Raw genomic sequence first — 18,398 nt, 5'->3', positions numbered from 1 at the left:
CTGTATTGGCTGTGTACACACGTCACCTCACAACAAATTATCCAGCAGGTCCTGAATAATCATTCTTATTTTAATCATCTTATAAAGGACAAAAAACTAATTTTAGGCATCTTTCTAGTAACTCGTTCTTTTCTCATCTCCTCGTATCTGTCTCATCCTCCTTTTCTTTTCCTCTCACTTCCATCCCATTTATTCATCATCCTGACCCATTGCCTACAAAAAGTGGGCTTCATAATTTCTGTGGGAATTAGAGTTTGGATGATGATGGTTTGGAGGAGGTAGAAGTGAAGGATTGAAGGAAATGGTGGAGTAAGAAGAGGAGAATGTAGAGGAATAAGAAGTAGAGAAGGTGTAGGAATTATAAGAGGAGTAGGAAGTTGACAAGGAGTAGGACTGGAAGAATGAAGAGAAAGGAAGAGGAAAACTGGGGAAATGTAACTGAAATATTAGGAGGAGAAATAAAACTCATGGCAAAAGTTTTAATTTCCCCTCCTCTCTCCCTCTTTCATATCAACAGACCGGCTAGCGACGAAGGTGGCGCGACGTGACAGTTTGGCGCAGAAGCTCAAGTGCCGCCCAAATAAACAAGACCTAATAGACAGAAACATCATTCCTGTACAGTCAGAGAATGACCGCAAGGAGTTCCGAGAGGCGATTGGAGCGAAGCTGACGAGGTGAGTACCAGGAGGAGTTTTGCGTTGTATATATGTGTGTTTGTGTATGTGTCCAGGCATTCCTTATTTAATGTCTGTTTGTTCTTAGGTAAACATTAAATGGTAGCAGTCATTTTCATATTACCCTCTTCAGTGTGTTGGGCCTGAGTTGTGTAAAGTGTACCTGTAAGTGGTGGACAGACTTCTGAAAAAAAATTTAGAACATGTGTGCCCACAGGCTATTCATATCTAAAGTTAAAGCAGTTTTAAATAACATTAAGTGAGGAATGCCTATACCATGATGCTGCCTTGGAAACTTTTCTTAATAGTTTATAGAGTTATGTTGCCAGATATTGAAGTTGTGGATGATTTTAACTTATTCTGAGAACTGACCTGGTGACTGACATACTGACTGATGGAAACTTGTAAGTATATTAAAACTGTTTAACCTCCAGAATGGAAAAAGGTTATTTTTAGGTGTAATTTTGGAGGTCTTGTATGATCTTTGAGCCAGCCAATGCCAGACTTGTCATTAAGCCAACATTCATAGTCCATTGCACTTCCCATATCAGTTATTGATGTTGCTGGTGTTCTGGCTTCAGGTTTTAGAGTGAGTAGTAATGACAGTCAGACAGTGAGTCATACATTGTCGCAAGTGGGTCAGAGGCACAGATTGTTTTCTCCTCGTATCCAAAAACAAAACTAGTAAAAGGTGGACAGACAGGGAGACTCCTAGAGATGCTTTGGTATCTTAAAGAGGGAGAAAAAAATGTTGATGGTTAGGCTTGTCAGATGGAGCCAGGATTCTGCAGATTTGAATGATGTGTAGATTATGTAGATGATTGAGTAGTCAGTTTCTCACACTTTAACACTTTCTTTGATTCTGAATCCTACATCATTCCATTTTTTGGTGGGAAAGTGGGATGGGATGATGATGATGATTAGTGAGTGGTATTGGAGGAGAAAGAGCATATTATAGTAGAACATAACATTTAAATTACTGATAAGATGGAAGGTAATGTGAAGTATAAAAGTAGAAACTGTAACATTTAGGTTATTGTAATGAGGTTTTACTGTAGAATTTGGAAGGACTGTGTGTACTGAGGTGGTTATGGTACATTAACTTCTTCCCATCCGCAGTATCACCCACAGAACAGAGCCCCTATCCATTCACCTTTGCCTAACCCCAGTCTTTTGTGACAATGTGTATATACAGTATTGGAGCACATTCCTCATTATTTTAACTTCTTTTCTATCCTCAATATTCACCTTGATACCAGAGCCACTATCCACACACCTTTCCCTAACCCCAGTCCTTTGTGGCATTGTTTGTGTTTGTGCCAGGTGGCCCCCAGACACGTGTGGCAGTGTTGGTGGTGTGGTTGGTTGTGGTAAATATAGCCCTGGTGGTGGCACCAGCAAGGGGAGGTGGCGACACATACTTATTTTATTGTTATTGCTGTTATATAAGGGATGGCTGTTAGTGTATGTGCTTTACTATTATTGTTATGTATTTCACTATTATCTTTTTCTTTTTTTTTTTTAATTATTATTTATTTATTTTTTGTTAGGATTGTGGGGACTGAATGGTGAGTGAATGTGGGTGTGACCCGTTTAATTTGGCATGCTCTTAATAGTTCTCCCCACACAATCATTCACACATAATACATTAAAGTATAGTGATGGAGTTCTATACCATGCACTATCTTCTTACCTTTGCATACCAGACACTTACTTTTATTTCTATTCATGCCACAGTACTAACAAGCAATTTTACTTAGGATAGAAGAGTCACCTAGTAGTGAAGGAGGTAATTAAAGCAGCACCTAATCTCTCCTTGGGGGGGGGGGGAACAATCTACTGGTTGCCTAAAAATCGAAAGTGTAGTATTTTGCAACTTAATCCCCTTCCCAACACCAGCCAGTGGCCCATGAATGAGATTGAACATCTTGCTGCTTGTTCAGTAGCCTGTACCCTTTCTTACTGGACCATGGCGGCCACGGTACATAGGAAGTTATATGAAGCCGTGCATGAAAGCAAAGTACTGTAATTGGATCATGGTAAAATGAAGTTTGTAGAAGAGAGTTGAGCCAGTCATTAACCCTACCAGTGTGAGGACTTTTTATTTCCTTATATTCTTGCTACTACCTGACAATTTATTTATTTATTTAGCAAGGCTGACAGGTGCATGCATAATAAAAAAACAGTACAGTGGTTAGCTAATGCAGTATATGGCCGAGAAACAGTAGTCGAGCTTGATGACATGATGATGAAGTAGCAGACAACTTTCATGGTAGGTTAGGGGTGTACAGTATTCTTAAATAGCAGTTGTCCATATAGACTCTAAAGTATAGTAAATAAGGTGAACTGGAAAATCAGGTATGTAGGTAGCAGGTGAATTTTATTTTGAAAATTTTCTTTCATTAACTGGACCTAATAGCAAGAGAGAAAGAGAGAGAATGTAAACCTACCATAAATATAGTAAGACATCAAAATAAAACCTTATGTATTAATCCAAGGTGCAGCAGGTGGGACCCTCATAACCTCCCTTGCTAGCAAAATGTATGTTGATGATGGTGATATAATAGTACAATAACAGTGCTGATGATGATGATATTAATGATAATAGAAGGTGTCAAAAATAGATTGTAAGCAGTAGACAGATGCAAAAGGCTTGTTCTTCCTGACCTCTCAAGCCAGTAGAGTTTATGTTGATAGTGATGATGATGATAAAAAGGAAGACATCAATATAAGCTTTGTGAGAGCATAATGCCAAAAAGCAAGAGGCATTATCATTCCCAATCTCTCTAGGCAGTGTAAGGTGATAGTGGTGCTGATAGTGTTGGTGATGGTAACAAAGTAATGAAAGTAGACATCAACATTATACCATAAGCATTAATCTGAGGCATAGAAGGCTTCCTTTTTTTAACCTCCCTTGCCGGTGGAGCATTTGGAAATGTATTTTGACATGCCACTTTCTCAGCAACTGACGGGAAAAATATTAAGGCAATCCTTAATATGGCTAGCCTTGTATTTTGCCTATTTTTTTGCTATTAAGTCCTCAGCAAAATGAAGAAAAAAATGCCTTTGAAATTCCACTATTACCTGTAAGGTTCATTGTGCCAGTTTCCCCCAGTTTACAGTACCAGCTATATGAAAAAAGTTGCAATTTTTAAACACTTCCATTTCTTATAATTCCAAATGTCTTTAACATTATGAAATTATAAAGAGTAAGGTGAGATGTAAAAGGCATGTCCTTCCCAATCTCTTTGTTAGTAGAGCGTACTTAAATGCATATCAGTCTTGCCATTCTCTTCAACCAAAAAAAAACAAAAAAAACAATCATTGTAAGCTCATAAGCATTGAACCGAAATGTAGAAGGCATGTCCGTTCTAACCTCCCATGCCGGTAGAGTGTACATAAATATACAGTGCTGTATACCGACGCACCGGTCATGGCAACTGATGGTAAAAAAAGGTATCTCAACAAGGAGGTTCCCATTTGAACGGGTGCCAAGTGGTGAGAGATGGGGTGGGAATGTGAGAATGACACGTGCTCACTCAGAACGCCCTCACCATTTTGGTTCTTCTGTGTGTGTGTGTGTGTGTGTGTGTGTGTGTGTGTGTTTATGTGAGAGAGAGAGAGGTTAATGTAGGTTACATATTCGTAATAGAATAGAACAGGTCCGCAATGAGGAAATGTGGTTGTAGAAAAGTGGAAGAGGCTATAGTCTTCCATTGGATTGTCTGAGATTGAAATGATGATGCCAGTAATCTCACTGGCAATTAAAAAAAAAAAAAAAAAAAAAAAGGCATGACCATTTAGAGAGGTTTAACCCCTACACCGCGGGCATGTTTACCGATATTTTGCGTGTGCCGCGGGGTTATTCGGGCTCCGACAGACTCTCAAAAAATATTTGCCAAAAATCAGTTATTAGTCCTAGAATATTAAAATTACATATGCTTATGGCACATACCTTCAGCTTTCTCCTGGAATGTTTGTTGAGCCTTGTCAGTTACCGTAGGACTTGTGGAGACCTCTGAAGTTGGGTAATGAAGTCTCCACTTTACACTTCCCGACAACCCGTAATATGATTACCACAGCCAGATATTAACATTATAAACACTACTCAAAGATTTTCAAGTAGTTTGGGATCCATACTCCAAAAAAAAACCCACTGTGAAAGCAATGAAAATTACGAGCGCATCTGACCGTCGCACTTGCGCTAGTTTGCTCTTGGTACTCTGTCATTTATTATTCATAAAACCCCTCACACTTTATATTTCTATTACTATATAACACTTATATATATCTGCAGTCTTTATCCATAAGTTTCCTTCAGTAGTATTAGTTTATTGTCACTGTAGGGATTCAATTTCTTTCAATAAAATACGTAGCTTTCACTTTCTCGTCCTGTATACTAGCATTGAGAGTGAATGTCACTTTCATCTTCACTCTCATAACTCATAGTATTCAGACATGCTAGAGTGAAACTTTCACTTTCATTACTCCTAGGGTATATACTCGTATTCTTATAATACTACTCATTTACATTTCTATTTACGTTCCCTATTTTATTTACGTTATTTACATTTCTATTTTATTTACACTGTGTTATGCACTGTCACTTGAAGTAACTTATAAAACTATTTTCCATTGTTCACGTATATTTACATTCATTACTTTCACTTGCTGTTTACACATTATTTACACATTATTTACAATTCCACTTGCACTGTTTTACTCAATAGAAAGATCGTAGTCGCTCTTTTATCAATTGTCAGCCCTTTACCTCTTTCCACACGAGGTTTAGTAGGGGGTAAAGGTCACAGGGCCCTTTGCATGGGGGTGAAAAAGTCCCTGAAGTCAGCAAGAGGAAACAGACGTACCTCCACTTTGGAAGATGAGAGTAAACTGATAAGGGAGGGCCGGGGTAGAGGCCAACTTAGGGGATATTCAGTACTACCAACGTTAGCTCTTGAAACAGCTATGTATAGCACTGAAATGATTGGCAGGAAATCTAGACAATACATTATAAATTAGGTAGTTCCAGGTGAATGTAAATATCACTTAGGCTTCTCCCTTCCCTCCTTACATGTATATTTATTACGAAAATAGATTATACGGCATATTTCAAGGGGGAAAAAACAGCGAAAATTAGTGAACGAGTGCACGTGAGGTGTTGTCAGGTGATAAATAGCCAATTCCAGGTGTATGGCACTCTCACTTACCTTATTTCTTTCTTGTATATATTATTTGGTATAAGAATAGGGCATAGAGCTTATTTCAATGGATGAAATCAGTGAAAAATTCCAGGGAAGATTTACTTAGCGTAGCACGGCCGGGCAGGCGAGAGGATAGGGTAATGGAGGGGGGGTAGGGAGGGGAAGTCAAGAACGGGGAGAAATGGCTAAATTGTCAACAATGGATGGGAGTACAGATGAGATTAGGAGTGCTGACTAGTGTTGGACATTGGCAGTACTGATAGATGATACAAGCCCCCACTTGGAAGCCCAGGTGAATTCAAAATAACACAGAATCACAAAAGCGACGCCCCGCGGTATGATCCCTTGCTCCCAAGCGTCACGAAGGTGACGCCCCGCGGTTAAGGGGTTAATGTAATGTTTTTGTAGCCTTGTGTAAGCTAAGTATAATTGTTTGGCATCGGCAAGAGTAAAAATACAAAGTTATCATGGTGAGTAGGTTAAGTCAGTAGAAGTTGTTCATATTAAGCATTCTTAGACAGGATTTACACACCACAAAGATTAGGTATGACCTTTGTTGACACCCCAAGGTTTTAAGGGGCAATAACGATGAAGGTTCTTACATAGCACATCATCATGACATTTATCTACACTTTTGCAGTATATTTATTAATTTACTTTAAGGTACTGTACCCTCATGAAACACTAGCATACACATATATGTAAGTGAAGCTTGGATTTTGCTAAACAGACACAAGTCAAAGAGTGAGATGAGTGGAATGAGATATCTGAGTGGAGCATATAGAATTACGCAGAGAGACAGATGAATGTGGATATATAGGAAGATTGTAGTGTTTACTTGGATATGTTGCTGTGGAAGTAGGGGAAAATTGTAGTGTTTTTGTGGCTGTGTTGAAAATTAGTAAGAGTACAGTACCCTGAGATGATGTGGCCATGTGGAGCAAAAATACAGTGAGTGATTGACAGGGAGAATGTATATGAATGAGACGGATTGAGAAGAGAGAGGGAGACCAAGGATGAAGTGTAGGAATAGAGCTGAGAGGTTTATGAATGAGTGGTGTGGGCTGCAGTGCAGATTCCGTGATGGCAAAGGACAGAGCGTTGTGAAAGTTATTTATTTGTGGGGTAGATAGATAGATAGATAGATAAATAAATACATAAATAGACAGGTAGATAGAGATACTTTAGATAGGTAAATAGGTATAGTAGATAGATAGATGGATGGGCTCATAATAATCCCCCCCCCCTTTTTTTTTTTCTTTCTTTCTTTTTTGACCCTGCTGGCTTCATTTATAATATTGGCAAAAGGATTGGGATAGTAATGATGACCAGTATTTTGCAGCAGTAGGAAGGGAAAAACAACTATGACATTTTAATTAGAGAAACAGTAAGTTTGATGTGAATATTGTGGAGCAAATGGAGGGTGAGTGATTAAGAGAGTATTTTCATGAGATGGAGGGAGACTGATGGAAGGACAGTGTGAAGAGGTATGTGAATGAATGGTGTGTGATGGAGGGAGGGCAGACTGATGGTGAAGGACAGGGTGACATAGAGGTGACTTATTCATAGCCACTCCCTCCAGGCTTAAGATGCCTGACTATAGATAGGTAGATAGTATTTTTGCAATCTGTATCTTGGTCTGTATGTCAGCAGCCACCCTGACAGCTTGTCATCATTAACATTATATTTCACTCGTCACACTTGATGAATTAGCTGGGACACCCTTCTTGCAGTCCTGTTTTCAAAGTTGTTTTGAACTTTAGTGGAATGTTTTAATCCCTTACCCTCTGAGATATTTTTTTTTTTTTTTTTTTTTTTTTTTTTTTTTTTTAAACAACAGAACGGAGGAAGGAAAAACAAATGGAGAAAAAAAAAAAAATCTCCTTTAAGTCCTTATTGTTTTCACATCACGAAGGAGTTGCGTGGAAAGGATGTGGAGCGGTAGCATTATTATTATTTTTTTTTTTCTGCCCCAGATCTGTGTGAAATAAGCTACAAAAGGACAAAAATCTGAGCTTAGTTAAGGTTGAAGAACTATTGTAATATTATCTGATGGTAACAAAAATACAGTCAAAAGCACATGAAGGGAGCAGTGGAGATCGCTCATAATCACTACATAGTCAAGTCTCATTTAAGCTGAGAATAGCAGAAATAAAATATATAGAAGATGTCATTGGACTGAAGAGGTTGAAGAAATGAGATGTGAAATAAGATACTATGAAAGTGCTTTAAATTGAGGAATCACTGGGGTTTATTGTTTACATTATGCCATTCAAGGAATTGTTAGGGTTTATTCTTCACATTATGCCACTCAGGGTTTAGTTACTTCTCCAGTTCTACATCTTTTCGTGTACAGATGCTGATACTGTGTTGATGAGTTGAACTGTCAACTTTTTGCATCTTTCCTGCATATCACATGTTACTACTGTCCTTGCAGTACATTTCTCATTGTAAAAATTATGTTCCTTCATGAGTTGGATTTTATTTATTTATATTATTTGTTTATGTATTTATTATTATTATCCATGCATATTATTACTTTTATTACTATTATTTTATCACCGGTTTATCACGTCATGCTGTCTCATCTGCACAGCACTCACATGTTCTAGAACTGATTTATTTCCACTGCAGACCAAGCATACCAATACCATACTAATATGTCACACTCATATGACATTTTGGCCACAAGCACATTCTCACGCAGCTCTCTTGTAACCTCTACTTGACCTTTTAGTCCTAGGACATGTTATCTTTGGTACTTTAGTCTTTTCACTACCAAACAAATTTTTTTCAATTTTAGTAGGATCTCAGGTAGCAAGTGTCAACGATAGTTGTGTGTTGCCCCTCAAGTTAAAAAAGTCTCTCCCTGCATCCGTGTAGTTTGGAAAGTCTCTCCTTGCTTCCCTGTAGTTTGGAAAGTCTCTCCCTGCTTCCCTGTAGTTTGGAAAGTCTCTCCCTGCTTCCCTGTAGTTTGGAAAGTCTCTCCCTGCTTCCCTGTAGTTTGGAAAGTCTCTCCCTACATCCCCTCAGTTCAGAAAGTCTCTCCCTACCTCCCTCAAGTCTCTCCCTACGTGAAAAAAATCATCAAGAGGCTGCAAGGCTAAATTACATAGAACATCATCGTATTGAAGGATTTAGTTTTCAGTTTAATATCAAGGCTTTCATAGCATCAGATGCTTTTTGTCGCTGAGCCATACAAATTTTACTGCTTTTTAAAATTTGGCTATCTCGTCTGACACATCACACTATTATATTTTGCAAGCAGCCTTGTACCCACTGCTGCTTAAGATGGGTAATTTTTACCAGAAATTTTGTTGTTCTTAGATTTACATCCCCTATAATCACGAACTAGCCTTCTGTGTCTCCTTATTTTATGTAAACATGGGGAACTGGGGGAGAGAGAAAGTGATGATGATGATGTCTGTTCTTACACAATGATTTTTAAATTCTTCCACCAAAATGGGTATTTCTCCATTAATTTGACACTATGTACTGTACCATACTAAGTTGTCTTATTTCAACACAACTGTCTAGTATTAGTTACTTATGCTTGTTATAGACATCAGTACTTATAGATGTCCACAACACTGAACCACCTGCAAAGCTTCATTTCAGTTTTGCCAAGCAGCACAGTACTGTATGTATGTTTGAGATTAAAAATAGTCCATCTTTAGTCATCCCAGTTTGTTGTAGTAAATTATCTGGTGGCAGCAAATATAAGATAAAAATGGTGTGTTTGGACTGAAGGACATAATTACCTCTCTCACCTTCTGCAAACCCATGAGATGGGGTGAAGTTTTGACTCGGATCTTTTAGGGTGAACTAGGATTAAAATCATCATCCAATGTTACGTTGCCCCATGAGGAGTGTAGGAGCCCGGGGCTAGGCAAGTTGGTCCTGACATTTAAGATAAGAAATAAAAAAATATTAAATTTATCAGTAAGCATGATCATTAATAGGAGTACTAATAATAATTGTTGTATTAAAAAAGTTATACCAACAACAAGAACAGGAAGAACTACTACTACTATTGCTAATATTGATGATAAAATCAGTACTGTAATAAAGTAATAGATAGTACCCAATAATAATAATAATAGTAAGAATTATAAGAATCATCATCATAACAAAAATAAAACCATTAATAAGAAACTGATGAAAGTACCCTGCAACCCCCGAGTCTCCACCTCTCCATTCATGCAGGCTACACGTGAATGTGTGACACATTTACCAATACTGGCCTTCACACCCCATGCCACCACCACCACCTCACAAGCTATCTTTAGACACTCAGTTCACTCTGCCTTTGTCTTAGTCTGGTGGGGTTTGGGTTTACATAGATCCCTTTACCATGAGGATATCTTCTTCATATGGTTTTAGCTGCCATGAGGCATATAGGAAGGACTCCTGGCTGTGAAGGGTTTTTTAGAAGTTAGGATATTCTTCTTAAGTTGAAGTTGTTGAGAGACAGCACAGTGTTAAAAAGATGTCCCTTAGTAATGGGGTTAATAATATTGTATGGTGGCAACAGGATTGAAAAGGATTGTTTAGATGCAATGCCATTCCAGTGTGTGTTGCAGTTTACCAAAGTTCATCTCACCTAGTTACGTATTTTTTTAACGCTGCCGCTATAAGAGCTCCTTCCTAAGTTTAATGGAATCGTCTCATGGTTGCAAGAGTAAACCCAAACCATCGTAGTGAAGAAAAAGCATTGCATCCAGAAAGTTGTCTCAGAAGCAATTATAAATCATATCACAGTAGCAGGACATAAAAATGATAAATAAATAAATCAAACTGAAAGACTTACGGCCTCAGGGCATCATCCTTAGCAGTTTACTTCCATTATGTTCATATTCTCTTGGACATTCTGCGTGCAGAGTATGGCACGTTAATATTAGAAAGAAGGCGACAGAAGAGGGAAAGCTAAGGTGCAATATTAAAATAACTCAAGACTTGCAAAAGATCCACAAAAATACAACCCTAGGTGGGGATAACTAGGCTTCTCACTGTTAATTATGATGTTTCAATAGGGTACGGTACTGTAAATAGGGGAACTATGTTTGAAAGGAAGCAACTCTAGTACTACATGTGGCTGAAGTTGCAAGAAATACAAAAACACTGATTTCAGCCTTCAGAACAATTTAAGAGTGGAACCTGAACAACATTAGGGGGAAACAGCTGCTGAATTTTTGACAGCTGTTAGTAAGATGCATGTGTTTGGCTTACAGTTGAAGAGTTACAAGAGTTAAACACTCATTTCTGCTTTCAAACAGCCTGACTGTAAATCATAAGCAACTTGAAATGACTGTGGGTGTTAATTTTATCTCCTTAATGGTAGATAAACTTTAATTTTTTTTTCTTATACACAAACATTGTAGAAAAGAGTATAAACAGCTTTTCTTTGTTCGTATAATTACAGAGGAAAAAGTTTTTGGGTGTGTTATGAAGTAGCAGTAACACATTGCATTTCATCATCATCATCATTATTATCATCATCCTTTAAGCCATATTTCCCATTAATTCAGTAATTTTCATGGATGGAATTCAAAAATAAGAAAAGAAAAACAAAAATAGAAGTAGAATGAAAAAAAATCAGACACCGTGTAGTTAATGATGTTTGTTCAGATATACTAGGCCAAGGCCCAACTCTTAATCCCCCTCCGGAAAAAAACATTCCCGCTTGAACCTCCATTTTTTTTTTTTTTTTTTTTTTAAATACTACGCCCTCTTGTTGTTTATTTTACAGTATAGTATTGTCAGTATGCATAAAGTACCTAGTTTTCCCATTTTGTTTTGTTCAGTACATTTTTGTAGGTTATGAGGAAATAAGTATTGCAGTAATCACAGTAGTTTAACATCATGTGTTTGAAAACGTATTTCACAGTATGCATGATGTACTTACAGGTATTTTTTATTTTTGTTTATTATTATTTTTTGAAATTGTTCGTAAGTTATGTGCAAGTAAGAGTAGCAATAATTCATTTTAGTTCAACCTCATTATTGTATACTCTATTCACCTCAACCAGGCATAAAGTTGGCTTCTCTTTGTCTTGAATGCTAATCGGTAGTTAGGTTTAGCACTAGAATATGGTGCAGTTCACATAAAAATGCTATGGGAAGGATGCAGGACTGTAGTATTATCTTATCCTGCCTCTGAGCTATGGAAATGGACTACAAGAGAACAAAAGTCTCTGCCAAGTTAAAATGAATGAACTGTATCACTTTGATGTTTTTTTTATAAGCTCATTGCTGCTGCTTTGGAAAGACATCTCAGTACGAAACGATTAGGAACAGTTTGTTAATGGGTTTAATGTGGTAACTTTTTTTCTTTAAATGTTGTCACTTTGGCTCCAATCTCACCTGAACACACAAACCTTCGAGGGAATTGGGAGGGATTGAAGGATGTTTATATAACCAGATGGTATATTGGTGCCACCACGTGAAGGCATCCCTCTTCAGCACAAGGGTTAAGGAATGATAATGTTCATCATTAATTGAACCCCAGTGATTCTACAAATGAGAAAAGTACAGATAAGGTGATGATAAGTGGTTTGGGTGGGATTCAGAATTATTAAACTTATTTGTGAGTGAGAGAGTTACAGCGATGATGAGAATGATCTACATAAGTATAATTACATTACTTGGTAAAATAGTACACTGCACAAAGGTTAGTGACCAGGGTATAGCAGGGAGAGAGTACACACTTACACAGACACATACACACACATTCTTGACCGGCTGCCAGATATGAGAGAGACATCACGATTAATGGGGGGGGGGGGAAGAGTTTAGGGAAGGGAGTGCACCCATGTAGTAACAATAGAAGGTTCAGGAAATGTTTGGGAGACGAGTGATATTTATTTATGTAAACCAAGATAATCACCAGCAAAGTATTCAGATATTTATGTAGTGTTTTTTATGAGACAGCCATTCTTGATTGGTGACAGGGTGGTAGAGAAAAGGGAAAAAATATGTGAACATTAACAATAGAGGTTCCAGAAAATGCCTGAGAAAGAAGTGTTGTTTGTATAAGCCAAGAATGCAGTATGTGTTTGGATAATGTGTGTGGGTGTTCTTGTGTGATGGAGGTTCCCAGTTGTTGAAGGAGCACATAGTAAAGGGAAAAAAATATTCAGATAGTAACAGTTGGAGGTGCCGGAAGTGCTTGAGGGCTGAGTGATGTTTATGTAATGTGAGCCAAGAATGGTGTGTGGTAAGGGCTGGGGTATTTGTTTATGTGATGGTTTGTTGATATTTGGTTCTGTTGAAGGTTAAGAGGTGGAGGAAATGTGAGTTGGTTTATGCTCTCTCTCTCTCTCTCTCTCAAGCAAAAAAAGAGAGACCAGGGAGAGAAGAGGGTGGATTAAGAACAAATGCATTGCACTTTATACAGAATCTTGAGCTATTTGTACTTAGTCCTTTGTGTATATTTGGAAGAAAGTAGCAGTGAATTAATGTTTATATATATATATATATATATATATATATATATATATATATATATATATATATATATATATATATTTTACAGTTATCATTGTTATCATTATTAGGTTGGCCAGTCATATATCCTTAAATGATCCTGACTGTTAGCCTTGCACCACATTTTAAAGTATAATTTTTAAAATAATGGATCTGCTGAATGATGATCATACCCATTGAGCACAATGTGTGGTTCCAGTCATAGTCTAAATACATTACAGAACAATAAAACAGATATTTGCACTGTCAGATGCACATATGTAAATGGAATTTAATGTTTTGGGAAACCATTTACATCAATGATATTAGCATTAGTATCAAAATAGATTGTGGTTCCCAGAAGTCCTAATATTGTATAACTGTAGCATATATCCAGGCATATAGTTACAAAAAATTTAACTATTTATGCACAGATTGTTAGTATCTGTGTGCAAGCTAGTATCATTAAACCCATATCTGAAGGGTATATATATGTATCTTTTTATCCACCCATTCCCAGTATCCAAGTATAAACGAATGTCAGTGAATCTGCATATATTTGTCCTTCTGGGAACTCCACACATTCCCGATCGTACAAACACTTGGCATACCTCATCCCTTCCTACTACGACGGCCACCACTAATCTGCTTTTCTAGGAATATACTCTTGTATTTTTAAACTTCCTCAGCGACACTTCCCACACAAGAATGTTTATCTCCTCTCTTGGTATATCCTTACTACAGCTGTTCATTTTTTGGAACTGAATCGCATTGTAGGTGTGGTACATCCCATTGCCTGGTGGTATGGTGGCTAGGGGAAGAGGAGGAGGGTTTGGGGGGAGGTAGGTGGAGGGAAGAGGAGGAGAGAAGGGAAGGGTGAGGAGGGAGATGGAGGGGAGGAGAAGGAAGTGAGGGGGGGAGAGAAACAACCTTGCCACGCGCTTGGATGTGATAGCCTAAACCCTTTGACGTCTCCAAGACTTACTTCCAGTTTATACCTGCTACTTCTAGATGACTTTAACTTAGGAAAGACATCTTGTATTGAAAGGGCTAATGAAGGCAAGAACTACCTACTGATTTGTAATTTCTTCTGTGCTAAATAAAATGGTCGAGAGGTAGCAAGAATATATTAAAAATTATGTAATTGGATTGAATGGGGTAAGACAGATAGAGGGAGGGAGTTTATCACTTTCTTTTCCCTGAAGTGTTTCTCATCATCATCATCATCATCATCATCAGCATTGTCATCAGCATTGTCAGTAATCATCATCATCATAATAGTCCTGTTTCCACAATTACAAATAGGAATCGTAGGATTCAGTAATTCAGATAAGAAAAACACACACAGAAAAACAAACTTTACCATCACATTTCAGCCACATCATCCAAGCTGTTAAAATCCCCTGGTTGTAAACGAGAAAGGGAATACACTACAGGGAATGCTAGTGATGGTGGACTGATGATACAGTGTAGAGACTTCTTAGGTATTTTGTTTTGTTTTGGCCACCTTAGATGAGGTGCTAGAGTATGGCTGGTGGTAGTTATGTAGATAGATAGATAGAGGTAGCTAGATTGATAAAGAGGAGTATGGATAGGTTGGTACATAATTACATAAATAGATACTTTTTTGTAAATAGGCCGATTCATAAATTAGTTGATACTTTGCAGTTTCCTCTCTGCAGTTGAAGCTGATCTTGTATTATGTTTTTGGTTCAGTGTTACAAGCTGGCAGAATGACACATAGTTTATATATGGTAGGCCTAGTATTCTAACCTTGAATACCAGACCTATTTCTTCCCCACTGTTTTTTACTAACACCTTCACTACCAAAGATCTTTCAAGACTGATTTGATTTGTTTGGTGACAGCAAGAATAAAACATGCTAGATTTTATAAATCAGTGTACTGGTACGGAAGATGTGCTGTTTTTCATTATATTCTTGTCATCTGGCTGTTGTGTTCAGCTTAAGAGAGGCATTTTGAACTGCAAGGGTAAGATATTGGCATCATTAATAATCTAAGCTAAAAAGGATTTCACTAAGATTCATGTGATTAAAGGAGGTTGTTTTGTGTTGGCTGCCTAATGAGAGGCCTCCCCAAAGTTGAATTTTTCCCGCAGAAGCATGACAAAAAGAAAAAAAAATGATTTGCTGAAACTGTTAGTGAAGTTATTTATAATCTCATCACTACAAGATATTTCCCCTGCGGTGCATAATATAATTTGTCGATAGCAAGAACACAGTATGCAAGATATCATATACAATTTTTTTATTTATTTATTTTTTTTCATGATAGACTCATTCTTTTAGTCATTTGCTGCTATATGACATTTTTATTTACAAGGGTAAAACTAGCCTTCCAAAACCCCTTCTCCATGAGAGGTCTCGTGTAAGCAGAAATACCATCTGAGGGTAGCAAGAATAAAACCTGAAAGATATCATGGTATGAAAGGTGTTAATGGTACTGGTATGTGGGTCATGGTGGGTGGAAATGTGGGGGTGGTGGGAAGGGGGAGGATGTGAGTGGTAAGTGTAAATCTGTACAGCATTACAAGGAGAAGCCTTGCTGAAGAAAAACATTGTGGGAGTTTTATTTGGCAGGTGTCGTGTGTGTGTGTGTGGGGTGAGAGAGGGAGAGAGAAGGAATGGGAGACAGAGAAAGGGGAGGGAAGGGAGAGGGAGGAAGGGAAGGATAGGGAGGCAAGGAGAAGGATAGGGAGACAAGGAGGAAGGGAAGAAATTGATCAGTGAGAGGAAGCAAGAGAAAGAGAGTGAGAACAGGGGAAATAGAGAGAGAAAGAGACACCTTCAGCCCAAGCATTGTTTCATACTATTATGATTTTTATTTTCTTGCTATCCCCATATATGTTATACAGCTTTGGAGGGAGCTTTGAATTGTAGGGGTTTGATGTAGCCTTCAGGGTTTGATGTAGCCTTCACTAACCCCAGTACAACTAGGTGACTTTCTTGTGCTGAATAAGATCAGCTGGTAGTAGCAAGCTTAAAGCAGTAGTATCATTGTTTATAAATGGTTAAGCCAGATAGATGTGTTTGATTTTAGTCAGAATGGATATGTTTGATTGTAATCGGGGGATTGGGGGGGAGCAGATATCATTGAAGTGAAGTGATTAAGAGAAAAATCAAGCACACCTGCATTATTGTATGATGTATTACTGACTTTCCCTGTTGCTCAGATTATCTTATAGAGTGAAGCATTCCTCTTAATGATATTACTACAGTGATGTTTTTATAATCCATTTATACTGCTACAGTTTAGAAGAGGATGTTATTAGTGAATGAGGAAATAAAGACTGTTTAAAATCCTTCCAGTAGAAAAAAATATCTCCTAAGCCTAATAATATTTTCTGGAGAATGCAAAAAGTAAAATGAGATTATTAATGCCTTACTGTTGGGGTTAAGATATTTTGAGAACTGTTTAGCTCCCTCCAATGTTGGTGAGTAGGGTGTAAGTTCGGGATCGTGGAGGAACCATCACAAACTTATGTGAGGCATTTTCAAGGTTGAGATTGGCTATTAAGAACGCGTTAGACTGGGGAGGTGTAAACATAAGACTACCTGTATAATCCATCAGTATTTCTGGGAAGATGCTCCACCCTCTTGCCAGTAAGTGCAGGAAAGGCAGGGCTACAGTTTATAATTACTTCATCTGCATTTTGTTATACAGTATTGTGCAACTTTTTTCACTCTGTTTTACATTATCAAGGTCTGGAAGTATTTTGGGTTCTTGAAAGAGGTTAAGCAATTTGAATCTAGTATAATATATTCTGTACTAAATTTATGGACTAAGAAACAGTATTAAATAGATTACATACTTAGTGGGAAACATTGTGGTGGTTATTGGTGATGTTGATGGGAAGATTTCCAGCCCTTATTTGTGTTGCTGTGTATGGATTTGTGATACTTATATACAACTATCCAAACCTGCAAGTCCTCTCCATTTGTCTTTTTTAATGCCTTTGTCCATTGTTCTGTAAATGCAACGCGTCCAAGCATCTCATTTTTTTTTTTCAGCATTTGGTTCCTTCTTTCGACAGTAGCAAAAAGAAAATATAATGCAGTCACACTCGACACTACATGATGTACACAGATTAAGAATGTGGAGTATACAGTAGTACTGCCAATTAAAAAAAACTATTAACATGGCGCTGTAAACTGTATATGAAGTCCCCAGCACTCAAAACTCACTTAGTCTGAGATATTATCAAAATGTAGGCACGTATTTATGTACGGGGGAATAGGCAGTGTTAGGCTCACTTCCGCATATGGATGGTTTGTGAGTGGCATTCTTCACCTTAATTGTCAGCAGTGTCTTCCTGTTTGCACCTTTATAGCTTGTTTATGCCTTAGTAATCTGTTGTGGCTGGGTTTTGCTGTGGGAGTGATGTTTCAAGGGTGGTGGCATGAGTATGGTGACCCTGAAAACTTCATGTGTCAGTAGTGTTTATCTTTGGTAGACTAGCATTTTAGGTGGTTTTAGGCAAAAGTTTGGTTACTTGGAAAGGTATTGAGGAGGGAAGTGGGATATTATGGGTTTGGAATGGGAACACAGTTTACTTTTCATATGTATAATTTACACAGTTTTTTCATATACAGGATTTAGTCACAACAAAAATAGTACTTTATATAAATGGAGACTCCTCTTTAGTACAATAGAGGCATTCTGTACTTCATAGGAGAGGGAATTTGCAGTAACTGCCAAGATTGACTATTGGGCAAATTGTGTGGCCGTCAGTGAGTCATACTGTCATAGGCATAAGAGACTTTGTAGTGCTTCGTTTTCTTTCAGTGTATACAATATCTTGAATTTTGTACTGTATTCATTTTTGTATATAGTGTATTGTTTATTTTTTCCAGTGTTGATGGAGTATGCATTAGTAACAAACCAGAGAATATGAAGATGCTTTATTATAGGCAGAATAATTCACTGAGGAAAAGGTGATTCATAACAGCAGACTGAAAGAGAAGATGAAAAATGGAAAATGCTTGGAAGTGGAAAGCATGAGTGTTAGGCTAAATGGAGAGCATGGTAGTGTTAAT

At 37.7% G+C, this 18,398-nt stretch overlaps 1 protein-coding gene across 1 annotated transcript in view; it reads left to right on the top strand.

Moving 5' to 3' along the window:
- LOC145399464 (uncharacterized) overlaps window positions 1-18,398 on the top strand; it is a 137,037-nt gene that overhangs the window by 95,955 nt on the left and 22,684 nt on the right. Inside the window, exon 11 of the mRNA XM_080272074.1 lies at window positions 518-674. Within this exon, the coding sequence (XP_080128200.1) occupies window positions 518-674 (157 nt within the window). The remainder of the gene's footprint in view (window positions 1-517; window positions 675-18,398) is intronic.

Source organism: Coenobita brevimanus, chromosome 49 (genome assembly GCF_032717465.1).
Source record: "Coenobita brevimanus isolate Jiangsu-jjx chromosome 49, ASM3271746v2, whole genome shotgun sequence".
Classification (NCBI taxonomy): domain Eukaryota; kingdom Metazoa; phylum Arthropoda; class Malacostraca; order Decapoda; family Coenobitidae; genus Coenobita; species Coenobita brevimanus.
Note: the sequence above shows the minus strand (reverse complement) of the source record. Positions and strands in the feature narration are given on the sequence as shown.